The sequence below is a fragment of the Myripristis murdjan genome, chromosome 17 (genome assembly GCF_902150065.1).
Source record: "Myripristis murdjan chromosome 17, fMyrMur1.1, whole genome shotgun sequence".
Lineage (NCBI taxonomy): Eukaryota > Metazoa > Chordata > Actinopteri > Holocentriformes > Holocentridae > Myripristis > Myripristis murdjan.
The window spans coordinates 10,845,924-10,865,414 of NC_043996.1; the positions used below are offsets into that span (position 1 = coordinate 10,845,924).

General features: G+C 42.4%; 3 protein-coding genes across 3 annotated transcripts in view; 2 read left to right on the forward strand and 1 right to left on the reverse strand.

Moving 5' to 3' along the window:
• Positions 1–727: 727 nt before the first annotated feature.
• On the forward strand, positions 728–3,913 carry bag1 (BCL2 associated athanogene 1). Its single transcript, XM_030074477.1, has 7 exons — positions 728–856; positions 1,999–2,124; positions 2,223–2,305; positions 2,387–2,500; positions 2,572–2,679; positions 2,787–2,849; positions 2,943–3,913. The coding sequence occupies exons 1-7, from the start codon at positions 820–822 to the stop codon at positions 3,030–3,032; spliced, it is 621 nt and encodes a 206-aa protein (XP_029930337.1). The 5' UTR covers positions 728–819; the 3' UTR covers positions 3,033–3,913.
• A 210-nt stretch (positions 3,914–4,123) lies between these two features.
• myl12.2 (myosin, light chain 12, genome duplicate 2) lies at positions 4,124–6,217 on the reverse strand. The gene is made up of 4 exons (XM_030074478.1): positions 6,066–6,217; positions 5,384–5,594; positions 5,066–5,227; positions 4,124–4,688 (listed from the first exon to the last, which is right to left on the reverse strand). The coding sequence occupies exons 2-4, from the start codon at positions 5,565–5,567 to the stop codon at positions 4,516–4,518; spliced, it is 519 nt and encodes a 172-aa protein (XP_029930338.1). The 5' UTR covers positions 5,568–5,594; positions 6,066–6,217; the 3' UTR covers positions 4,124–4,515.
• A 1,183-nt stretch (positions 6,218–7,400) lies between these two features.
• The window catches only part of myom1a (myomesin 1a (skelemin)), a 28,077-nt gene continuing 15,986 nt past the window's right edge, over positions 7,401–19,491 (forward strand). The window contains exons 1-17 of the mRNA XM_030074466.1: positions 7,401–7,433; positions 8,566–8,769; positions 11,348–11,488; positions 11,672–11,858; positions 12,280–12,437; positions 12,581–12,673; positions 13,067–13,155; positions 13,576–13,620; positions 13,723–13,884; positions 14,029–14,190; positions 14,779–14,920; positions 15,668–15,867; positions 15,960–16,016; positions 16,249–16,373; positions 17,081–17,264; positions 17,593–17,767; positions 18,539–18,660. Of these exons, the coding sequence (XP_029930326.1) occupies positions 8,621–8,769; positions 11,348–11,488; positions 11,672–11,858; positions 12,280–12,437; positions 12,581–12,673; positions 13,067–13,155; positions 13,576–13,620; positions 13,723–13,884; positions 14,029–14,190; positions 14,779–14,920; positions 15,668–15,867; positions 15,960–16,016; positions 16,249–16,373; positions 17,081–17,264; positions 17,593–17,767; positions 18,539–18,660 (2,191 nt within the window). The 5' untranslated portion in view covers positions 7,401–7,433; positions 8,566–8,620. The remainder of the gene's footprint in view (positions 7,434–8,565; positions 8,770–11,347; positions 11,489–11,671; positions 11,859–12,279; positions 12,438–12,580; positions 12,674–13,066; positions 13,156–13,575; positions 13,621–13,722; positions 13,885–14,028; positions 14,191–14,778; positions 14,921–15,667; positions 15,868–15,959; positions 16,017–16,248; positions 16,374–17,080; positions 17,265–17,592; positions 17,768–18,538; positions 18,661–19,491) is intronic.

Consider the following 19,491-nt stretch of genomic DNA (forward strand, 5'->3'; position numbering starts at 1 on the left):
TACACAAATTATCCTCACTAATCCTATGAAATTCACTGCATACTCCAGTGATTCTCAAATAGGGGTACGCGTACCCTGAGGGGTACGTTAGAGTGCTGCAGGAGGGTACTTGAGGTTTTTTTTAAATGTTCATTTAAAAATAAAGAAAGTAAATGTAAGTTTTATAAACCACATTTTATTTTCAGAATTGCCTTGGGGTTTCCCAAAGGTGTCAAATGTGTGTGTTTGCGGTGTAAATCTGCTGCCGTGGTTATCAAAAAAAAAAAAAATCCAGAAAATGGATTTATAGTTGAAACATAGCAGCGATACAGCTGAAAACGAGGAGAAAGAAGTGAAAAAGAAGCAAAAACATAAACAGAATAGAACATCGTCGGTGTCAGGTTGTTGTTTTTGACACTGATGGAGCTGGGTTGGACCTCTTTATGTAGGATTTTTTTTTCCTTCTACTGTTATTTTTCCACACTGCTGAGGTGGAGCTTGGTAGAAAAACAAATATTTCAAAGGGGTCCATTATTGAAAAAAGTGTGAGAACCACAGACATTCTCCATTCTGAACACACTCTGTCTCTGTCATCGAGGAGCTCAGGTAATAATTATTAGGTCTGTTGCCCCTCCAAACTAAATTAAACTAATTTCCATCAAGGCTTCCTGATTTGCCACCCCCTCCGTGCCACCCCTCTCCCCGCCCTCGGCCCCCCAGCTGTCAAACCTCTCAGCTCCGCCGCTGCGTTTGTCAGCTTCCTGTCCGTCCCGGAAGTGAGCGGCCAACAACATCAACAAGTGAACCACACTGTACGATGTGAGGACGGCACACGGCGAAATGGCAGAGCAGACGATAACGGTGACGGTGGCATACGGTAAACGAGTTAGCATGCTGGTTTATACGCTAACTTACATGATAATGTCGTGGACGACGGAGTGCAGTCTCTGCTCTCTGACAGCCAGCTAGCTAAGGCAGGTCGGCGGCGGCTAGCAGATGCTAACGTTTCCTAGCAAGTCACATCACAGAGCAGCTGACATACTAACCACATGTTATAGACGAGAAAAAAAAACAAAAAAAAACACTGACCACAGGGGAGTGACACGGTCTTGAGTCAGTGTTCATAGTGTGTGTCAGTAAACAGGCCATTTAAAACACACTTCTCCGTGTTTACAGGGAAGGGTTGCTCTGTGGCGATTCTGATCATTAATATTTATAACCTCGATATTACAGTGCTTTTGCTCTCAGCTACAAAATAACAATAACAACCAGTCAGTGGCTTGACAACGTTACCCATATACTAATGTTGTCTGTGTAGATTTGATTTCACATGAGCTTTTTTTTGGAGTAAATACAGACAGACGGATGGATGAGTAGATGAATGGATGGATGGATCCCAAATTGGGAAATTCATGTGTTGCAGGTTGTCCAGACATTGCACAGGAACTATACAAGACACAAAATATACCTCTCAACGCAAGGAGAAATATATAGCTGTAGAAATTTTAAGCACAAGTAACAAAATAAGTAAAGCAAATCCATACAAAGAATATAAGAAGAAAGAAAAACCTTTGCATACCACATAAGAGGAATAAAAAATAAAATATACAAAAATCTATAGAATATCTACAGACCTTTCACCTTTGAACCATTGCATAGACTATATGAATAATGAAATATGTCTTGCAAAATAGAATATATAGAATAGAGTATGTATGTATGTATGTATTTAATTATTTATGGAACAGATATATAACAGGTATATTCATGAGGTATAATTTAAGTATAATTTCCATGTGGCAGTCCCTGATACCTTATATTGGGTGGGACAGATGGTCAGACTTGGTTCAGCCTGCTGAAAAAAATTTATATAATATATAATTGAGCTTATAAGAAGATATAGATTAGAAATCAATACACAATTAAATATGAGTAAGCCAAATCATGAACACCTCACACCAAAAAATGTTTACATGGATTACACTAAATGTGACCAGTGCACTTTTCCTCCCACCCCAGGATCGGCTAAGCACAGCATCACTCTAACAGGCCAGGATGGAAATGACATCACGGTCAAAGACCTATCCGATGCCCTGACCGCAGCCACCGGGGTCCCAGCGCCCTCACAGAAACTCATCTTCAAAGGTCCAGTGACACTGTCAAGTCCTGTACAGTTTGTAGTTTAGTTTTAGTTAACTATAACAACTTTGGTGTCTAACTCTGTATTTGTTGTGGCATTGCAGGAAAATCTTTGAAGGATAAGGAGGAGACTCTGTCCAGCTGTGGAATAAAACAAGGCTGTAAACTAATGATGATTGGGAAGAAGGTAAGGCCTGGACAGTTACGGCGTCTCGTGTGTGTGATTTATTGGTGAAATTATCAAACGTTCACAATGTCCTCCCAACAGAACAGCCCAGAGGAAGAAGCTGAACTGAAGAAGCTAAAAGACATTGAGAAGTCTGTGGAGCAGACGGCTAAGAAGCTGGAAAAACTGGATGGGGAGTTGACCGGCCTCAAGAATGTAAGAAGTCGATATGCGTGTGAGATGATAAAATGCCTAGATTTGCAGATTATGACTCATGTACTCCACAGGGGTTTCTAGCCAAGGATCTGCAGGTGGAGGCGCTGGGTAAACTGGACAACAGGGTGAAAGGTGCAGCGGAGCAGTTTATAAGGATCCTGGAGCAGATCGACTCCATGGTAAACTATTTCAGTCTCATGTTGACGCTTTTTAGGCTTTTTGTCTTGCAATAAGTGTCAAGTAAATAACGAAACTCCAAACACTAAACAGACTCTTCCTCCAACAGAGCGTGCCAGAAAATTTTAGTGACTGCAGAATGAAGAAAAAGGGACTTGTGAAGACAGTGCAGGTGAGTCTGTTCTCTTCACTTACAGTTCAGACTTCTCAGTTGAAAAAAATCTGCGAGAATATTGGATTTAGTGCCATTCTTGCGTGTCCACAGGATTTCCTGGCCCAGTGCGACAAGATCGAGGCCCTCATATCGGACCACCTAGCAAAAATCCAGTCCAAAAACCTCGCCCTGGCAGAGTAGCACCGCAGCGCCTCCCTATCATGTTGTATACATTGCTCTGTGAGCAGCTGCACCCTGTACTGTAAGCTTCAGTTCTGGAGCAGGTCCTCGTCTATTTATTGTTGGCATGATGTGTAAGAATGCCCTAACGATGCAGAAGCCCATGAAGAGAGAGAGAGGCTGGATAACAGCAGGCAGTGTTTGTTTTTCTTTTCATTTACAATAATTTTTATCTTCAAGAATCAGAAATGATCAGTGACAGCAGCCAATAGCACAAAACCAATTGACGTTACACTATAGACTGATATGGGTTTGATCATGTGCTTGAGTGTGCGATTGTGAAATCCTGCTGATCGTCCTGCACCAACCCAACACGGTTTGCTCATACACACATCTATAGCTGTTGGTTGCTACCGCTAAACGAACATGCCCGAGTTTCACTCTCAGGTATAAGACAAACATGAGCTGCTTTCTTATGTATTTCACACATGGACTCTCTGTGTAAGAATCAGTGGTCATTTCAATTATTGGCAAGTATGCAGACATGGTGACGGTGCAACTGCAGGTCCTTGATTCTTTAAAGCCCATGTATGTGTGCAAAACACGTCAGCACTAAATGGAACTGCCAGTGTCACATGCTCATTGACATGCTGTTGATGGCAACAGGGAACTGACATTGTTTTTTCACTAGAAACTACCCATTGGTGTAAAAGTCCTCTAGAAATAACCAATATATCTCAGTACCAAGCCAGCTACCTTTCTCTATGTCTGTAAATGACCCTGTTGTGAACACTTGGCCTAACAGGATATCCATGTATACTGTCTTTATATACAGCAAATGAGATACCTTTGGCTGAATGTGTTATTTCAAATAAAATTGGACATGTTTGTTAACTGTTGAATTTTTTGTTTGAAGCCGTGTTTCAAAAGGACACAATGTCTTCGAGGGTGGATGCTGGATTTTCAGCGTCAGTCCCCAGTAAATGGCACTCTGTGTTCTTTAAAAAAAAATGGTGTCATGTATTTACAGCTGTTGTATGTGGTGCTTTGGGGAGGTTATTTCCCTCTCAGCTCTGCATTTTCTGAAATAAAATGAATTTATGAAGCTCAAATAGGTTTTTGAATGAAATCTCCAAACTTTAATCAGCTACAAAACACAAAAAATACAGCAAAACCAAGTCAGTCAAAATGATACCAAGTTCTGTTTCAGAGTTTATTTCCAGCTTTATCCAGATGATTTTCTTGTCTAGCTTATACAGACCCTTAATGGTGTATTATAGATGTGCAAATAAGCCATGATAGAGGTGGGGGTAGGGGGGTGGAGCGAGGGGCCAGAGGTACGGTAGAACAGACAGCTTATATAAATAAACCTCAACAGGCTTTACCACAGTGAAGCTTTTTTTGTGAGCCAAATTTTACGGTGTTGCTGCTCTAAATTAGGTTGAAACCCAGGACCGGTACACATGATGTGTGGAATGAGCATTGTCCAGTGATAAGCCCGCCACTAGTCGTCCCTGTCCTTCGCACCATGCTTTAAGATGCGCGTGAATGCTACATAGTTGAAGTTGCCTTTCTTGTCGATGGGGGCCTCTCGGAAGAGCTCATCCACCTCTTCATCTGTAAACCTGTCGCCCATCGTAGTGAGCAGCTCCCGTAGGTACTCCTCCTGGATCATACCTGTGGATAGACAACAGGATTTTCCGTCCATGCTCAGGGAAGCAGTAATAGATAGCACATTGCTGCTGCCACTAGAAAGATTCATCACATTAACTTCCCTTTTGGTTGACTTTGCATTTGTTTTGATTAGTCACTTTATTTTCCCAGACAAGATATTCGTCTTCTGAACCTAAAATATGATTGTTCTTTCTTTAAATGACTGACTATGCCGTAGTGCCCAAGAACTCGTTTTACTTATACAAAAACTAATAAATAAATAAAGTGTCCAAAAAAAAGAAGAATTTATCTTGCTTGCATGGGTGCGGAAATACACTGACCACCTGCATGATTAGGCATCTTGTATATTCAAACTGAGGAAAACCTGGCCTGAGTCTCACCTGTGCCCTCCTCGTCGAAGCATGCAAAAGCGTTCCGAATCACATCCTCGGGGTCGGTGCCATTCAGCTTCTCTCCAAACATGGTGAGGAACATGGTGAAGTTGATTGGGCCGGGGGCTTCATTCATCATGGCCTCCAGATATTCATCAGTGGGGTTCTTACCTGGGATAGGCAGAAAGAAATGAGAACTCAACACTGGCTGTGCTGGCCAAAACAGACTTAATACTTTTTGGACATATAGGCTGAGCTTACATCTTGGCATTTAAGACCACTGCACTTAAAATAGTGTCTCTGAAAAGAGTACAGTGAAAAATCTACCTAAGGAGGCCAGCATGTCATGTAGATCTTCTTTGTCAATGAAACCATCCCTGTTCTGGTCAATCATGTTGAAGGCTTCCTTGAACTCCTGGATTTGAGACTGATCAAACATAGCAAACACATTGGAGGTGGCGCGCTGGGGACGCTTCTTGGTGTTTTTTCCCTTGGCCCTTTTGCTCGACATGTTGGCAGATGGTACAGCAGCTCCTTCCTGCAAGACACAACACGGCATGACTGCTGTCGTCAGCTCAGCAGACCACATACCAACTGTCCTTCAGCATTTACGATTTTGCTCTTGGCTTGTGACAGATTGGTATGACAGACAGGCTTACAATCGCATCACCCCGATAAAAACTGGGGTGTGTGTTAGCTAGCCACAAAAAATAAACAAACACAAAAACATGAAACACTCAGTTACTGATTACGTGCATAAATCATCTTTTATTAATCACAGTACTGTAAGATGTAGCTGCTGTTCGGCGTACGTCAGGAGGCCCAGTGATGCCTTTTATTTACAGTATTAAGCCTGATGGTGACCTAAATAGCTAGCTAACCGGCTAGCTTGCTAACATCAATTCAGAGCAAAACATGCACTATCTGGCCTTTATTCAAATGTCTTAACGTTCACAAAATGAGATCAACATGTAAATCTATAGCGAAGATTTCAAATGAAAACACTCACCTGGTCGAAAATAGAAGTGTTACTGCTAAATAGCTGTTAACACAGCTACCAGACCAACAGCGAGCTCTGGGACCAGGTGCGTTATTTTTCCCACCCGCAGTCCGTAAAGACCCGCCCCACCCTGTCTCTGATTGGCTAACGCTAACCCTAACGCCAACTTTTAACCAACCTAACCAACGGAAGCAACTAGCACTAGCCAATCAGAGGTAGAGTTCTCTAAGTACGGGTGGGAAAAGTAAGGCGGACCAGGTATGTTTTAGTTCCGTTTTCCTGACACCGTCCAATCAGAGCCTCTGCTTCGCTCCTCCTCCTCCTCCTCCTCCTCCTCCTCCTCCTCCTCCTCCTCCTCCTCCTCCTTCTTCTTCTTCTTCTTCTTCTTCTTCTTCTTCTTCTTCTTCTTGAGTTTTAACGGCGGTTGGCAAACCAGAGTTGACGCATTACCACCCTCCTCCACACAAGAATGTCCTCTCATGTAAACTCTGCACCCCAGCACCACACACACACACACACACACACACACACACACACACACACACACACACACACACACACACACGAACATCCAGGTGAAGTCCGATTTACAAACGCTGTAGTGAATATGTTTCACCACTAGGGGGCAGCAAATACAAACAAGAGTTCACTGAACCTGCGATTGCATTGCACCCCTGAGTCTGACCCCTCTATTTTGGAATCTAAATGCAGCCTTGCTAATGTGTTGTTTTGCACAGCAGAAATTCCCAACACTATTTAAGAAAGCAGTGATCACCTCACACTTTGGGAAGTGTGTGGTGAGCATCACAAGTTGAAAACGCTCGAAACGAGTGAACAACATCCAGATGTCAGGTGACACTCAGAGAGGAGGTGCAGTGTCCAGATGTGAGACAGGTTCTGGTGACAGAGAGACGAGGCTGTTTAAGGTGACCAGATGTACTTGGCGTTTAAAGCCTGGAAAATTGTTTTAGATTAATTAATCCCTTTCAACGAGATCACACTGTTGACCCTGCAGCAGCCAGCCCTTTAGCACAACTGTTTAATAGAGAGATTAGAGATTAATTAAACTCACACTAAAGTGCCCAAATTTTCCCACCACGTAATGCACTTGGGCCTGGAGGCTGCCCTAGCTCGCCTGGCCCCTCTCATGCTCTCCTGGGCTATATTTATCGTCGTCCCAGCCTTAAAAGGTCGGGACGGCTGTCTTGTGCATTCTGCCGAGTGGCAGCATTATTTTTGTTCTGAGGACAGCCGCGCTGCCGCTGCCCCGCACCCCGGCTGCTCTGCTGGAGCTGGACTCACTGGAGCTCCCCTCTGGAACTGCAACACTTCTTTTTGTTGTTGTTTTTTTCAACAATCTCTGGATACTTAGTGCTGGTGAGTAGTATGCTCCTGTACTGACGAACCTGTCTCTCATTATGATGATTTATAATTCATATCTATGCCATCTGGCACTATTTAAAACCCAAGTGTTAATCAGTAAGGCCTTGGGCCTACTTTTAATCACTGTGTTGTTTTAATTGGTCAAGTACCTACTTATCTTTGTTATTGTTATTGATGTGATTTTAATGTCCCCTGTAACTTACTAACAAGGTTTTGTGGTTGATTTATTGTTGTAAATGAGTCTGCATGTGTAACTGAAGAACAGCTAATACTCCACAGACATTTTATTATCTTTAAAGTTGTAGCTGTTGTTATTCTTATTTGATAAGTTGTTAACAATTTTCATTTTCTTCACTTTACACCTGAAAAACCTTGTCACGCTCCAGATAATGTCTAAGGTTTGCTCTGGGAAACTCAGCCCCACACTACATGCAGAGGGTGTTGGTGTCATGATCTTAGTCCCAGGATATAATAATCAGGAATTCCTCATTGAGAGAAATAACCTTAAAACCAGTACCATAACATGTAGACCCTACAATGATCAGATTTATCTGTGTTTACATGATGACGGGCCTAAGTGTAGTGTTAAGCAGTTGTTCCATGGCTGGATTAGCGGTTCAAGTTCCCAAGTAGCCCAAGCTGTCCAACTTGCACGGTGGAATATTGCTATCCTCATGACCAAAGCATGCAAACTGAGTCAGACATCCCAAAATGCAACTCTAAGGCGTATTCGAGTCAGTCCTTTGGAACTTCTTACAAGTCATTGTATTACATCATAACTTATTTTCCTATCCAGTTCAACAAAAGACATGTGATGAGCCTCTGAAAGTGTCTGAGCTGTTAATGGGCATCTTAATGGGGCAAATTGTGGTTTAAAAGTTTCTTAGCTGCTTCTTCTTCACTTAACACAGTAGAACTAGATCATAACCAGAGCTAACACTTAAATCACACTGATCTTGATGTTATCCTAACAACCTACATTTTTGAAAAGTTTTTTTTAAGCAAGAACCTGTTCCCTATACTATTATTAATAATAATTATTCACCAACTCCCAACTAAACCAAACCTCCTTTTAACCTGGAAAAGCCTCAGCCTGTAGCCTAATAACAGTGAGATTGATTTACAGAGCTGGTAAAGTAAAGAACAGTCTGACATTGAAAGTTGGCGGAGTGGCCCTCAGGATGTCAGGATCATTGCATCTGATGCACAAGCAGCAGGAGCATCATCACAAGGAGCAGCAGCAGCAGCAGCACTATGAGAGCAGCTATTACCTCAGCACCAGGTCATCTGTTAGCAAGAAGTCTTACTCGTCTCAAAAGAGCAGCCATGGGTAAGATGATGGGAGTGAAACAGGCCCGGGGTCCAAAATACATATCTGAAATGGTTGATATTTGAAAACAAACAAACAAACAAACAAAAAGAGGTGATATTGATGCAACCTCGCACTTCTGGAGCATCAGAAGTGATGTAAGGTGAATGAAATCAAACACACCTCTTTCAAATATTCAGCTCTGGAATATGTACTTTGCCCCGGTGAATTGTGTGCAGTGGAGTGGCTGAGAAAACGGCGTGCATCTCCAAATGTGTTTTCATGGAGAGCAGGTGCCGTCTCTCTGCTGGTCTTCACCTAACCACTGTTGTGCCAAGGAGCTAATGTAACAAGCCCGAACTATATGCCTTTAAGTGCATTATTTCGCTTTGGCCAATACTGCCACAGCTGATACTTTGGATACGAGGGGTCACTCTAGGGGTCTTTGCCACTAACACATTTCCATTTATTTGCTTTGAAAACATGAAAAACTGGACTTTTACATTTTACATGTTGTCACTGTTTTGCTCAGTTTATTATAATTCCATTGTTACAATTTCAGTCTTTTGTATTCTACATATTTTGTATGTAAAATTACCATGTAAATATATAAAATATATAATATATAATATATAAAATAAGGATAACATCTTAAAGATCATAAGCAATTTACAAGAGAACACACCTTATCTCAGAGCTTGTTTAATGTTGCAGCCACAGAGATGCAAAAAGTAGCTGGATATCAGATCAGGACTATTTGATGATGCCTACTTTTTCCCTGCCTTGACTGTGCAGCATCAGTCGGCGAAAAGGGATGAAAATCCTCTTGTTACTGGTGCAGTTGGCATGTTGTTTATTAAGTGAAAAACCTGGACAAACAAGTGGTTATGGTATTTAGGGGGAAAAAATCCCTTCACTGCCGAGTTGTTTTTCATTAAATTTAACCAGTATAGATTTTCGTTGCAGTGCCACAAGCGAATTTTGAGTTTGAAGTGATTTGCAGCTTGATCAAAGTGTGGTCAAAGCCTGCATCAGGGACTGTGCGAAAGGAGTCCTTGTGCATCAAAGTGAATTGCTGCCAAGTGCAGCACTGTAGATACGTCTGACGTGCTGTGTCCTGTTGTGTCACCAGCACTTGTCAGCCTGTCATATGTTTGCAGAGCCTTTGTCCTCCGAGCTGCCGGTCTCACTGTACTTGCTGGAACCGCGGTGCCGTTTATAAATGGGGTCAGGGGAGGAATCTGAGCTGCAGTGACGGACTGCCAGACATACAGGGCTATTTCTGCTTGGCTGGACTTGAGGAGTTGCTATCTGGCCAACTGTACCAACACTGTATGGAACTCATGGAATTGTAAAATGCACAATGATGAGCACAAATTTTTGATAGTTTCCGGTTTTGTTTAGGAGTAACTTTACCCCAGTATCCCACAATTATAACCACATACCCACATTTTTGTGCAGAGTTGCTTATTGACCAACTTCGGAATTTATACTTCTAACTTGTTTGTGCCATAAACCACAGTGCAAGTAGATTTATTACATCTTAAACTTTGAATGTGGCTTTGCAAACTTCACATTTAGCTTCCCAGAGGAATCGAGTAGTTTTACCTGCACTGAAACTTTTTTTTTTTTAATCTACTCATGACTTTCTTCTGTGTGATTTCAAAGACTTTCTCAAAAACACATCTGGTGAGTCAGCAGGTGAAATAAGTTCTTGAGACTGTAGAAATCCTCTGTGAGACTTTCTTTCCACTTGTCTTTCTCTCCTGTGCATTCAACCGATTCCACTGTGGAATAAAGTTTGCCAAAACCACGCCACCACATCTCTTCAGGCCAGACAAACAGAGAGCAGGGCCGGCTTAGCACATATTATGAGTGAAAGCAGAGGCTCTAAGATGAAGCCTTCTGCTATCCAACAGTTCCGGTTGTAACTATTTATAAACCGAGCTGACAATGGGAAGGCCCGAGAGGCTGAAAGGTGCATTAATCAGAATGTAATATGGGTCAGAGTCCTTGTCGGTTGATAGAAATACATCTTCCATTTCTGACTAACCGCACCAGGTGTCATTCTTAATATATCTTTATATAACAGACACATGTATTTCTATTAATGCAGAGACGAGGTGCCTCATTTTAAGTGAGGTCTCTTGGGTCATTACTGTTAACTTTTATCCCCAATATGAGATATCCACTACTGGCTTAAAAAATAAGCAGATTATAGGTTAGTGTTGAGGTTACATGTACAGGTCAGTATTGAAGGTAAGAGTCATCTAAGGACATTTGCTTGAGACATTTAAGGGTGGACTTTTCACATATTTTTCATAAATCCAACATTTCTCCCATAATGGATATGCAGCATTTTGGAGTGAAAGTTTTCAATTACAGTTGTTCAAGAAGATTGTTTTTGAGAGGAACGTGCAGCATCAGGGCATTTAAACTGTGTCATTTGTTAGGCAGAGAAATATTCTGCATATCGTTGCACTTGAACAGGATAAAACAAACCACAAGGAGTATTTGGATTTCTGTTTGGCTCCTTGAAAGACTTAAACTCTTGGGTTTGTGATTTGTGGAGGGTGACTCTTGTTTTTTTACCACCCAGCGTGAAGGTTACTGTGCAGACAAAGAAGGGGCAGAAGGAGGTCGAATTGAGTCCACTACCCAAGAGAGCCAAGCGCCCCTACCTGGCCATGGACACAGACAACGAAATCATCGGCTATGTCGTTCCCGTATTTAGAGCCAAGTGAGTGAGGAAGCTGCCAAACATTCACACTGCACTACAGAAATGTGAGAAATGTGGTTAGTGCTGAACGGCGATGATGCCAATTTTGCGATTCCCAGCACTGACCTTTTCTCCAAGACATGTTCTGGTTTCACTGTAAGACATAAGATATTCTCACACCTTGGCGGCTTTTTCGTGTTCCAGTCATGAAGCAGTCCGGGGTCTGATGGAGGCCCAGCACGAGGAGGTGAGAGAGGAGGGCGTTAACTATGTGGCCATGAGGAACCTGTTTATCAGGGAGGCCAGGGAGGCCATGGAGGTCAAGGTGGAAAAGAAAACGAGGAAGAGGCACGTCATCGAATCTGTTGAACGAATGGCACTGGGCAGGACGGTAAATCTTCTTCATTGCTTCTTCTTCTTCTTCATTGCTTGTGCACTCTGGGCTTTTGAGAGGTTGTGAGATGCTGATGTCCAGTAATCAAATGTCTATCTTCAAATGCTCTGTCAAATGAGGCCTATAAACACTTAAAGGAATACTCCAACATTTTGGGCAAAATAGCCTTTTTCTGACTTACACAGACTGAAAAAAGATGTTTGATACCATTTTTACCTTTTCACGAATGGAATCAAACAACTTGTCTCAGTCTGGGTAAGTCAGAAAAAGAGTATTTTGCCCAAAACCTTGGAGTATTCCAATAAGCATTTGGAGGCATTCATGATAAATAGGTTTACAGGTAGTTTATACAAAGCAGGTATAAAGCATGGGGTAAACTTTTCTGAATCCTCACTACGGTTTCACTGTTGTCCCTCAGTTGGATGAGTGGACAGAGTTCCGCAAGAAAATGAACCCCGACTGTCTGACCCACCGTCCCGAGTTTGTTGTGAAGCCCCGTGGACAGACTGTCTGGGAAGGCAAGAACGTTACACTGCACTGCACCGTGGCCGGGTGGCCCAAACCCAGGATCGCCTGGTAAGAGCTGCTCCACGCTCACTACAGACCAAAGCTCTCATCAGTAGTCCAACGCTGCAACGTGAACACAAAGACTGCTCTGAAATTCGAGATTATGAAGTCAACAGGCAAAATAAAACACTGGTCTTTCTATTGTCTTTGAGGTACAAAAACAACTTGCTGATTGATGCCAAGGCCCACTCTGAGAAGTACACAGTGGAGAGCAATTACAACATGCACTCCCTGGAGATCAAGAAGTAAGTAACCCCTAAGGCTGCAGAGGACTGCCTTGGTTGGAATTTGTGAGATGTACCCCGAACATAGTGTAACTACAAAATAAGTATTGCCTCTCCTCAGTGAAAACTCTGTATGCCTCCAATTTTGGTGATTTTCATGTTTTTTTTTCTTCATTTGAGAATTTAGCTGCTCCTTTTTGGCTTTACAAAGTTCCCAAACCTTTCCAAAACTAGTTCCATAAACTTACCAATGCAAAAAAGTCAAGCTAAAGACAAGACTGTTCTTACCTCCTGAAAAGGTGATATTCTGGAGATACATGGTTTTCACTCAGAAAAAGCAAATCTGAATATACTTGAAAAGAATCTGACCATTTGTGACGCTCTGTAATTATCTGATGCATGTTTTATTTCCAGCTGTGATTTCTTTGACACTGCCCAGTATCATGCCTCTGTCCTCAACGTGAAGGGGGAGGTGTCTTGTGCGGCCACTGTTGTTGTTAAAAGTAAGTCACTCTCATACGCTCTCCTTTCTCTGGCTGATTGCTGATCCCTGCTTCTCTACAGTGGTTACTTCATATAGAGGTCAAGCAGAGGTTGCCATTGAAAATTAAACATGGACCCTCAGTCGTGACTAATACACTATTCCTCTCCTCTTTTAAGGCCTATTTAAAGGCTTGTAAAGCATCCGGGAGCCAAATGGCATTTGAGGAGCCTGTTAGGCTGCGGGGAAGTCCTAAGGCTAAGAGAGAGGGTGTATTTGTCTTACTGTGCCACACTTTAATGAGTTGTGCTCAAGTATGACAAGTGAAAGTTAAATTTGTGCCTGCAGTGCATTATAATTTATTATTATCAAGAATGAATGATGAACCTCTCATTACTGATACTGTCAGAGCAAGATGACTGAATTAGATATTTCTGTTCAGGGTTCCAAGACGGTGAGATACCAGGCCCTTTTGATCCTAAACCACGTGAGTCAATTTTAAGAATTTGATTTACTTCTTTTACAGGTCCTAATGCCTTCTTTGTTTTTAATTTGGCATTAACAAAAATTTTTTCTATCATTACCCCAGATGGTTTCAGCCCTGAGCACGGTGTTACCTTTGAGACCACCATCCTTGACAAATTCGAAGTGGCCTTCGGCAATGAGGGCGAGACATTGAGCGTGGGCTGCACTGTCATCATTTATCCCACCATCAAGCAATACCAGCCTGAGGTCGTGTGGTACAGAGACTGTAAGCAGGAAAACACAACACAGATGAAAAAAAAACAAAACAAAACACAATAATGTGAAGTCTTTATTCATGAATCCATTTTCTGTGACTTATCCATGGTACATGTCAAATCACACCTCTTTCCTTTTTGGTTTCCCTCATCAGCTGTGGCCTTGAAGCCCTCCAAGTGGGTGCACACCCACTGGAGCGGGGACCGTGCCACCCTGACTCTTGTCCACCTCAACAAGGAAGATGAGGGCATGTACACCCTGCGTGTCAACACCAAATCTGGCTTTGACACCTACTCTGCATATGTGTTTGTCAGAGGTAAATCCTCCAAATCAGATATCTACCACTGAAGAAGCTGTTGAGATTCAAGTCTGTGCTGAATACTGTTATGTGCGCAGTCAACCAGCATATTGCGGGTCACCAAACAGTTGGACGTGGTGGAGGGCAGTTCAAAGCTAGAGTTACTCAGTGACTTCACCCCCCACTGCTGTGTCTTTAAGTGACACAGCCCTCTCTCCACGGTGTTAGGTTTCTCCTGTGGAATGTTGCTTCTATATCTGTCTCCACATCACAGAAGACACCACAGAGAGTGTGCACTGTTTGAACTGAAAATCACCAGGTTTATGCTTAAGAGAGGATCTTGGTCAGAATCCCCTGACTGTGAACTGAGTGTGGAAGACTCAGTAGGTCGAGCGGGATATCTTAGATAGCTGCAGTGTTGCCACACATACTGTAAGGCCATTAGTAGGTCAGGGGGTGGAAACTGAGTTCTAAAGTGGCCATGTAATTGAGATTGGCCTGATTTAGAAGCAGCACTTCTCACAAATGTGTGTGTGTGTGTGTGTGTGTGTGTGTGTGTGTGTGTGTGTGTGTGTGTGTGTGTGTGTGTGTGTGTTGCTGTTCCAGATGCCGAAGTGGAGATGGAGGGGGTTCCCGTGGCCCCCCTAGATGTGCATTGTCATGATGCCAACAAGGACTATGTGGTGGTAACCTGGAAGCAGCCAGCGGTGGAGGGCAGCAGCTCCATCCTTGGATATTACATTGATAGGTTGGTCAGCTCGCTGCTCTTCTGTGGCTCTGCACCATTTTGGGCATGTATTACATGTCCATGTGCACAGGTTGATAATTGTTCACAAATCAAAGAATGATAAAAATAGCCTGAGTGACATGCACCTCAGAACAACTACACAACAGTGTGTTTGTCACAACTTGCCCAAAATTATTTCCAATGAAGACTGTATAGTGCAGCAGTCGGGCTCCAGAACTAAAAATCCAATTTAATATTCATCGGAGGGAATTTATTCAACCTTTACTCAACCTTTACATATTAACCATGCAAAGATGGCTTGGTTGAACATGATGATCAAGATAATGATTTTATTGTCCCAGTAGTGAAATTTATTTGTGTGAAATTTGCTCCATGGGTACCTGAAGACAAATAACTTACTTTCTTGGCTTGTGCAAAGCCATGGCACCCTATGCCGCCGACCTGAAGACACTAATTAATGTCTGCTGTATAGAGGATGCTCTTTGCCATTTGCGATGAGCAGTCTCTCCCTAAGTGCTCCTGACTCAAACAAAGAAGTCATACTATTAAAATTTCCCCCAGCAACAGCCGTGTTCATAGTTTTAACTTTATTTTTATTGCTTACAGATAAGGAGGAAAACCATGTAACAAAGCAATATGTTTAACCACAACTGTAGTGCAGCTGCTAATATGATTTCCATGATAACTGTGTCATAATATTGCCTGTGCTGTTCACAAATGTAATGTATTTGTGTGTTGTACTGGCAGGTGTGAAGTGGGAACCCACCACTGGGCACAGTGTAACGATTCCCCTGTCAAGTATGCCCGCTTCCCTGTCACAGGGCTGGTGGAGGGCCGTTCTTACGTCTTCAGGGTGCGGGCTCTGAACAGGGCAGGAGTCAGCCGTCCCTCCCGTGTCTCTGAGCCCATCGTAGCCATGGATCCCTCTGACAGGGCTCGCCTCAGAGGTGAGTGATTCACCAAGGCTATCAAAGTGCTGCTGACACGGTGAGGCAAAGCCAACAATAGGACTGTTCAATCTATTTCTTTTTTTTCACAGCTGGACCCTCAGCTCCTTGGACTGGGATGATCAAATTCACAGAGGAGGATCCCACCGGTATGAAAACCTTTCACTCTATTATGACTGATAATAGAGGGAAAGGAATTGACTGCATTGAGTCACGATGTCTGACATTTTACGCTCCCAGTAGTTCAGCCTCTTATAGTGGTGTGGCATTTCATCATGACATTTTACTTACACAGATTTTTATGGGAAATCCAATATAGAGGGCTTCAACTGTTTAAAATGACTTCCTCCAAATGATTAGATCTTCTTCTTGCCTCCACAGTCGGTGTGATCCCTGGAGAGCCCAGTGATGTTGTGGTTACCGAGGCAACCAAGAGCTATGTGGTGCTGGGCTGGAAGCCCCCTATCCAGAGAGGCCACGAGGGGGTCATGTATTACATTGAGAAGGTGAAAGGCAACTCAAACTGTGTTTCTGTTGTATCTTTGTGTGTTCATGCACATTCTTATGCACCATTTTCTGTTTTGCAATACACATCTATAGCCCTGTGCAATAGAACAGATTTGTTAGAAAACAAGCAGGTTTACTCCTCATCTCTGACAGGCTGAGTCACATTTGAAGCCTCTGTGAAATGCACTGATGTACCACACCTACAACTGCATAATAGCTCATTTAAATGTTAAAATATTAAAACAGCTAATTTAAATTAAAATCACCAATCATACTGCAGCTATTTGTTGCTTAGCTACTACCTTATGTAGCTAGTGGTTATGAACTATAGTATTTATTATCAATCAACAATAATGGAATTACTGAACATTTGAACATTTATTGAACACTTAAGTGTCTTTCCACCCTTGTTTGAAATAAACAGGCAATTTGACACTATTACCCTCTTCACTAAAAGTCACAGCATCTTGTGGCAGTGATCTATTGCTTAATTACACTTGATATATTAAGACTAGCATATGAGGACTTACCCTCATACCTTGTTATAGTAGATATTCTCTTCATATAGTACATTGCTGTAAATATTGCTCATCTGTATCTGGTTTCCGCAGTAAGAGAATAAGGCTCCAGGCACAGCTCTTTGAATGTACACGGACAGTTCTGTGCTGTTTCACTGACATTTCTCTGGCCCTCTGCCAACCTCCAGTGTATTGAAGGAACAGACCAGTGGCAGAGGGTCAACACAGGTATGCCAGTCAAGTCTCCCCGCTATGCCCTGTTTGACCTGGCAGAAGGCAAAGCCTACAGCTTCCGTGTGCGCTGCTGTAACTCCGCCGGTGTGGGGGAGCCCTCTGCGCCCACGGAAGACATCACTGTCGGAGACAAACTCGGTGAGCAGGCAAGGCTTTTATATCAAGTGCAGGTGTTTCTGATTTCGTGATGTTTATACATAATTTTGTTTAGCAATTATTGTATTGCTTCTATGGTGTGTTATTGTCCCAATTCCTCATATTAATTTCTGCTCACTCTAATTACTCCCTAAACAATCATGTCTATCTCACTCATATTAAATTTATTTTCATAGAACTTCCTCTTATGTGATTGCTCCATGGTAACTGGAACATTGTATGGGTGCCAATCATTATTGGATGTTTGCAATATTTCCGATCTGTTTTAAGTTGATTTAATGGATGTACTCCCCCCCCCTCTCTCTGACAGAGCTGCCCTCTGCCCCAGGCAGTGTAGTGGTCACCAGGAACACTGACACCTCAGTGGTGATCTTCTGGGAGGCATCTAAGGAAGTTAAACACCTGGTTGGCTACTATATTGAATGTTGTGTGGTGGGCACTGACGTCTGGGAGCCTTGCAACAACAAGCCTGTCAAGAAGACCAGGTATTTTACAGCACAGTGCTGAGTTTTTTTTTTTTTTTTTTTTTTTAAAAGATGTTACCAGCCATTTAAAAATGATGCATTGCAGTGCAGAGAGTGCAAAGAGGAAATTAGTATGCACTCAAGATTTACCCAATGGATGTCAGCAGGCTGGAGTTCTGGTCATGCATTTCTCAGATAGCTGCTCCAAAGGAGGAAGTGGTCTTATTGCTTTAAACTTCAAATGGGCAGGGCAGAGGAAACACAGATTTTGGAGCCCAGATTAGCTAACTGGCAAACTTGAATGCCAAATAAGGAACACTGGTCAAAATATAAATTTTAAAAAAAAATAAATAAATAAAAAATAAAAACGTTTCTTTTTTCATGTCCACTAGTTCTTTAAACCTGGGAGGTCAACAGAATACCTAACTATAGTTTACCTTGATAGCATTAGTGAATATGGCTATTTATTTATTTTTCCCTTAATTGTCAGTTTCATGGCCTCAGTCTGATTTGCCTATAAAACAGATTATTCTACCTCCAGAGCAACTCAGTCTCAAAAAAATGTTCATGTAAGACTTCATTCTGGTCGTTTTCACATCTTTTTGGGGGGGAGTAATTTTATGCTGTTTGGTATGGATGTATTGAGCATGTTTTTCTTTTCAATATGGGACTGTACATTTATATTTACTAACATGGGTCTGAGTGAGAAACTATTCTTACTGTTGCGAACGAGTACACTGAGTGGGAATGGGAATATGAGTTTGCTGATATTCTCTCCTTGACTGTGTCCAGGTTTGTGTGCCATGGCCTGAGTACCGGGGTAAACTACATTTTCAGGGTGAAAGCCATCAACGCTGCTGGATACAGCCAGAGCTCCCCTGAGTCTGAAGCTGTGGTTGTGAAGCATGCCGTCGGTGAGCAGCTTCATCACTTGTTGATTTTATTTACAAGGTCCCATCTCCCCCTACCCAAGCCATACTCTGTCTTTCTATCTCCTGGCTATTTTTTAACATTACCTTATCCAGGGAATGATTGCTGAGAATGTGCGAATGTATCTGCAAAACCCATCATCATATTGACACAGTTACATACATTCATACCCAGGAGGCGCCCTCCAAAATTTCTGTCTTCTACCATTTGCCGCTGAGCAGTGAGCTCTTTCCATCGGTATTCATCACCCCTGTTAATTCTCCATTCCTCCAAACCTGTTCTCACCTTTATCCAACTAAAAACTCCTACATTTCGTTCTCATTTCTGCTTCATCTGGTCTGAAGGCTTTTGGTCTGGTACAGCAGGCTCCATTTATCCTTCCTCTCTGTTCTTTTCTATTAATGAATGCAAGTGGTATAAAAATTTAATGCATGGTGCCATTGATTGATGCTGTTCGCATGCACCTGCATGACCTACTACTCATTGTTATTATTCTTAATAACACCTGCCATTATTAACACCTGTCATCTTGTTGTATTCCCAGCTTTTACATCTGTCAGTGTATAAAATAATAACAATAGATTCTCAGTAGCTTTGACTTTGTGTAGGTAATATTATTGTCGATTCCTGTGTAAACTTGTCTTTGCTTGAGTTCTATTTTGCTGTTTGATAACTCTTCAGGGATGCCTGTTGCTGCATGGCCATGGTGAAGGCTAAAGCCTGTTCTGTAAGAGCATGAACCTAATGATCATCTGGCTTCGGGGAATTTCTTAGCACTAAAGTTACCCTGCTTCTGGGCTTAAGTGTAAGTACCA

What these genes read in the sequence shown, in the direction of transcription:
- bag1 (XM_030074477.1), top strand. Translation starts at nt 820, where the DNA reads ATGGCAGAGCAGACGATAACGGTGACGGTGGCATACG. An exon ending in ACAGAAACTCATCTTCAAAG is followed by an intron (nt 2,125 to 2,222) that starts GTCCAGTGACAC and finishes GTGGCATTGCAG; the next exon opens with GAAAATCTTTGAAGGATAAG. An exon ending in AGTTGACCGGCCTCAAGAAT is followed by an intron (nt 2,501 to 2,571) that starts GTAAGAAGTCGA and finishes TGTACTCCACAG; the next exon opens with GGGTTTCTAGCCAAGGATCT.
- myl12.2 (XM_030074478.1), bottom strand. Translation starts at nt 5,567, where the DNA reads ATGTCGAGCAAAAGGGCCAAGGGAAAAAACACCAAGAAGCGTCCCCAG. An exon ending in TGACATGCTGGCCTCCTTAG is followed by an intron (nt 5,228 to 5,383) that starts GTAGATTTTTCA and finishes TGCCTATCCCAG; the next exon opens with GTAAGAACCCCACTGATGAA. An exon ending in CTTCGACGAGGAGGGCACAG is followed by an intron (nt 4,689 to 5,065) that starts GTGAGACTCAGG and finishes GTCTATCCACAG; the next exon opens with GTATGATCCAGGAGGAGTAC.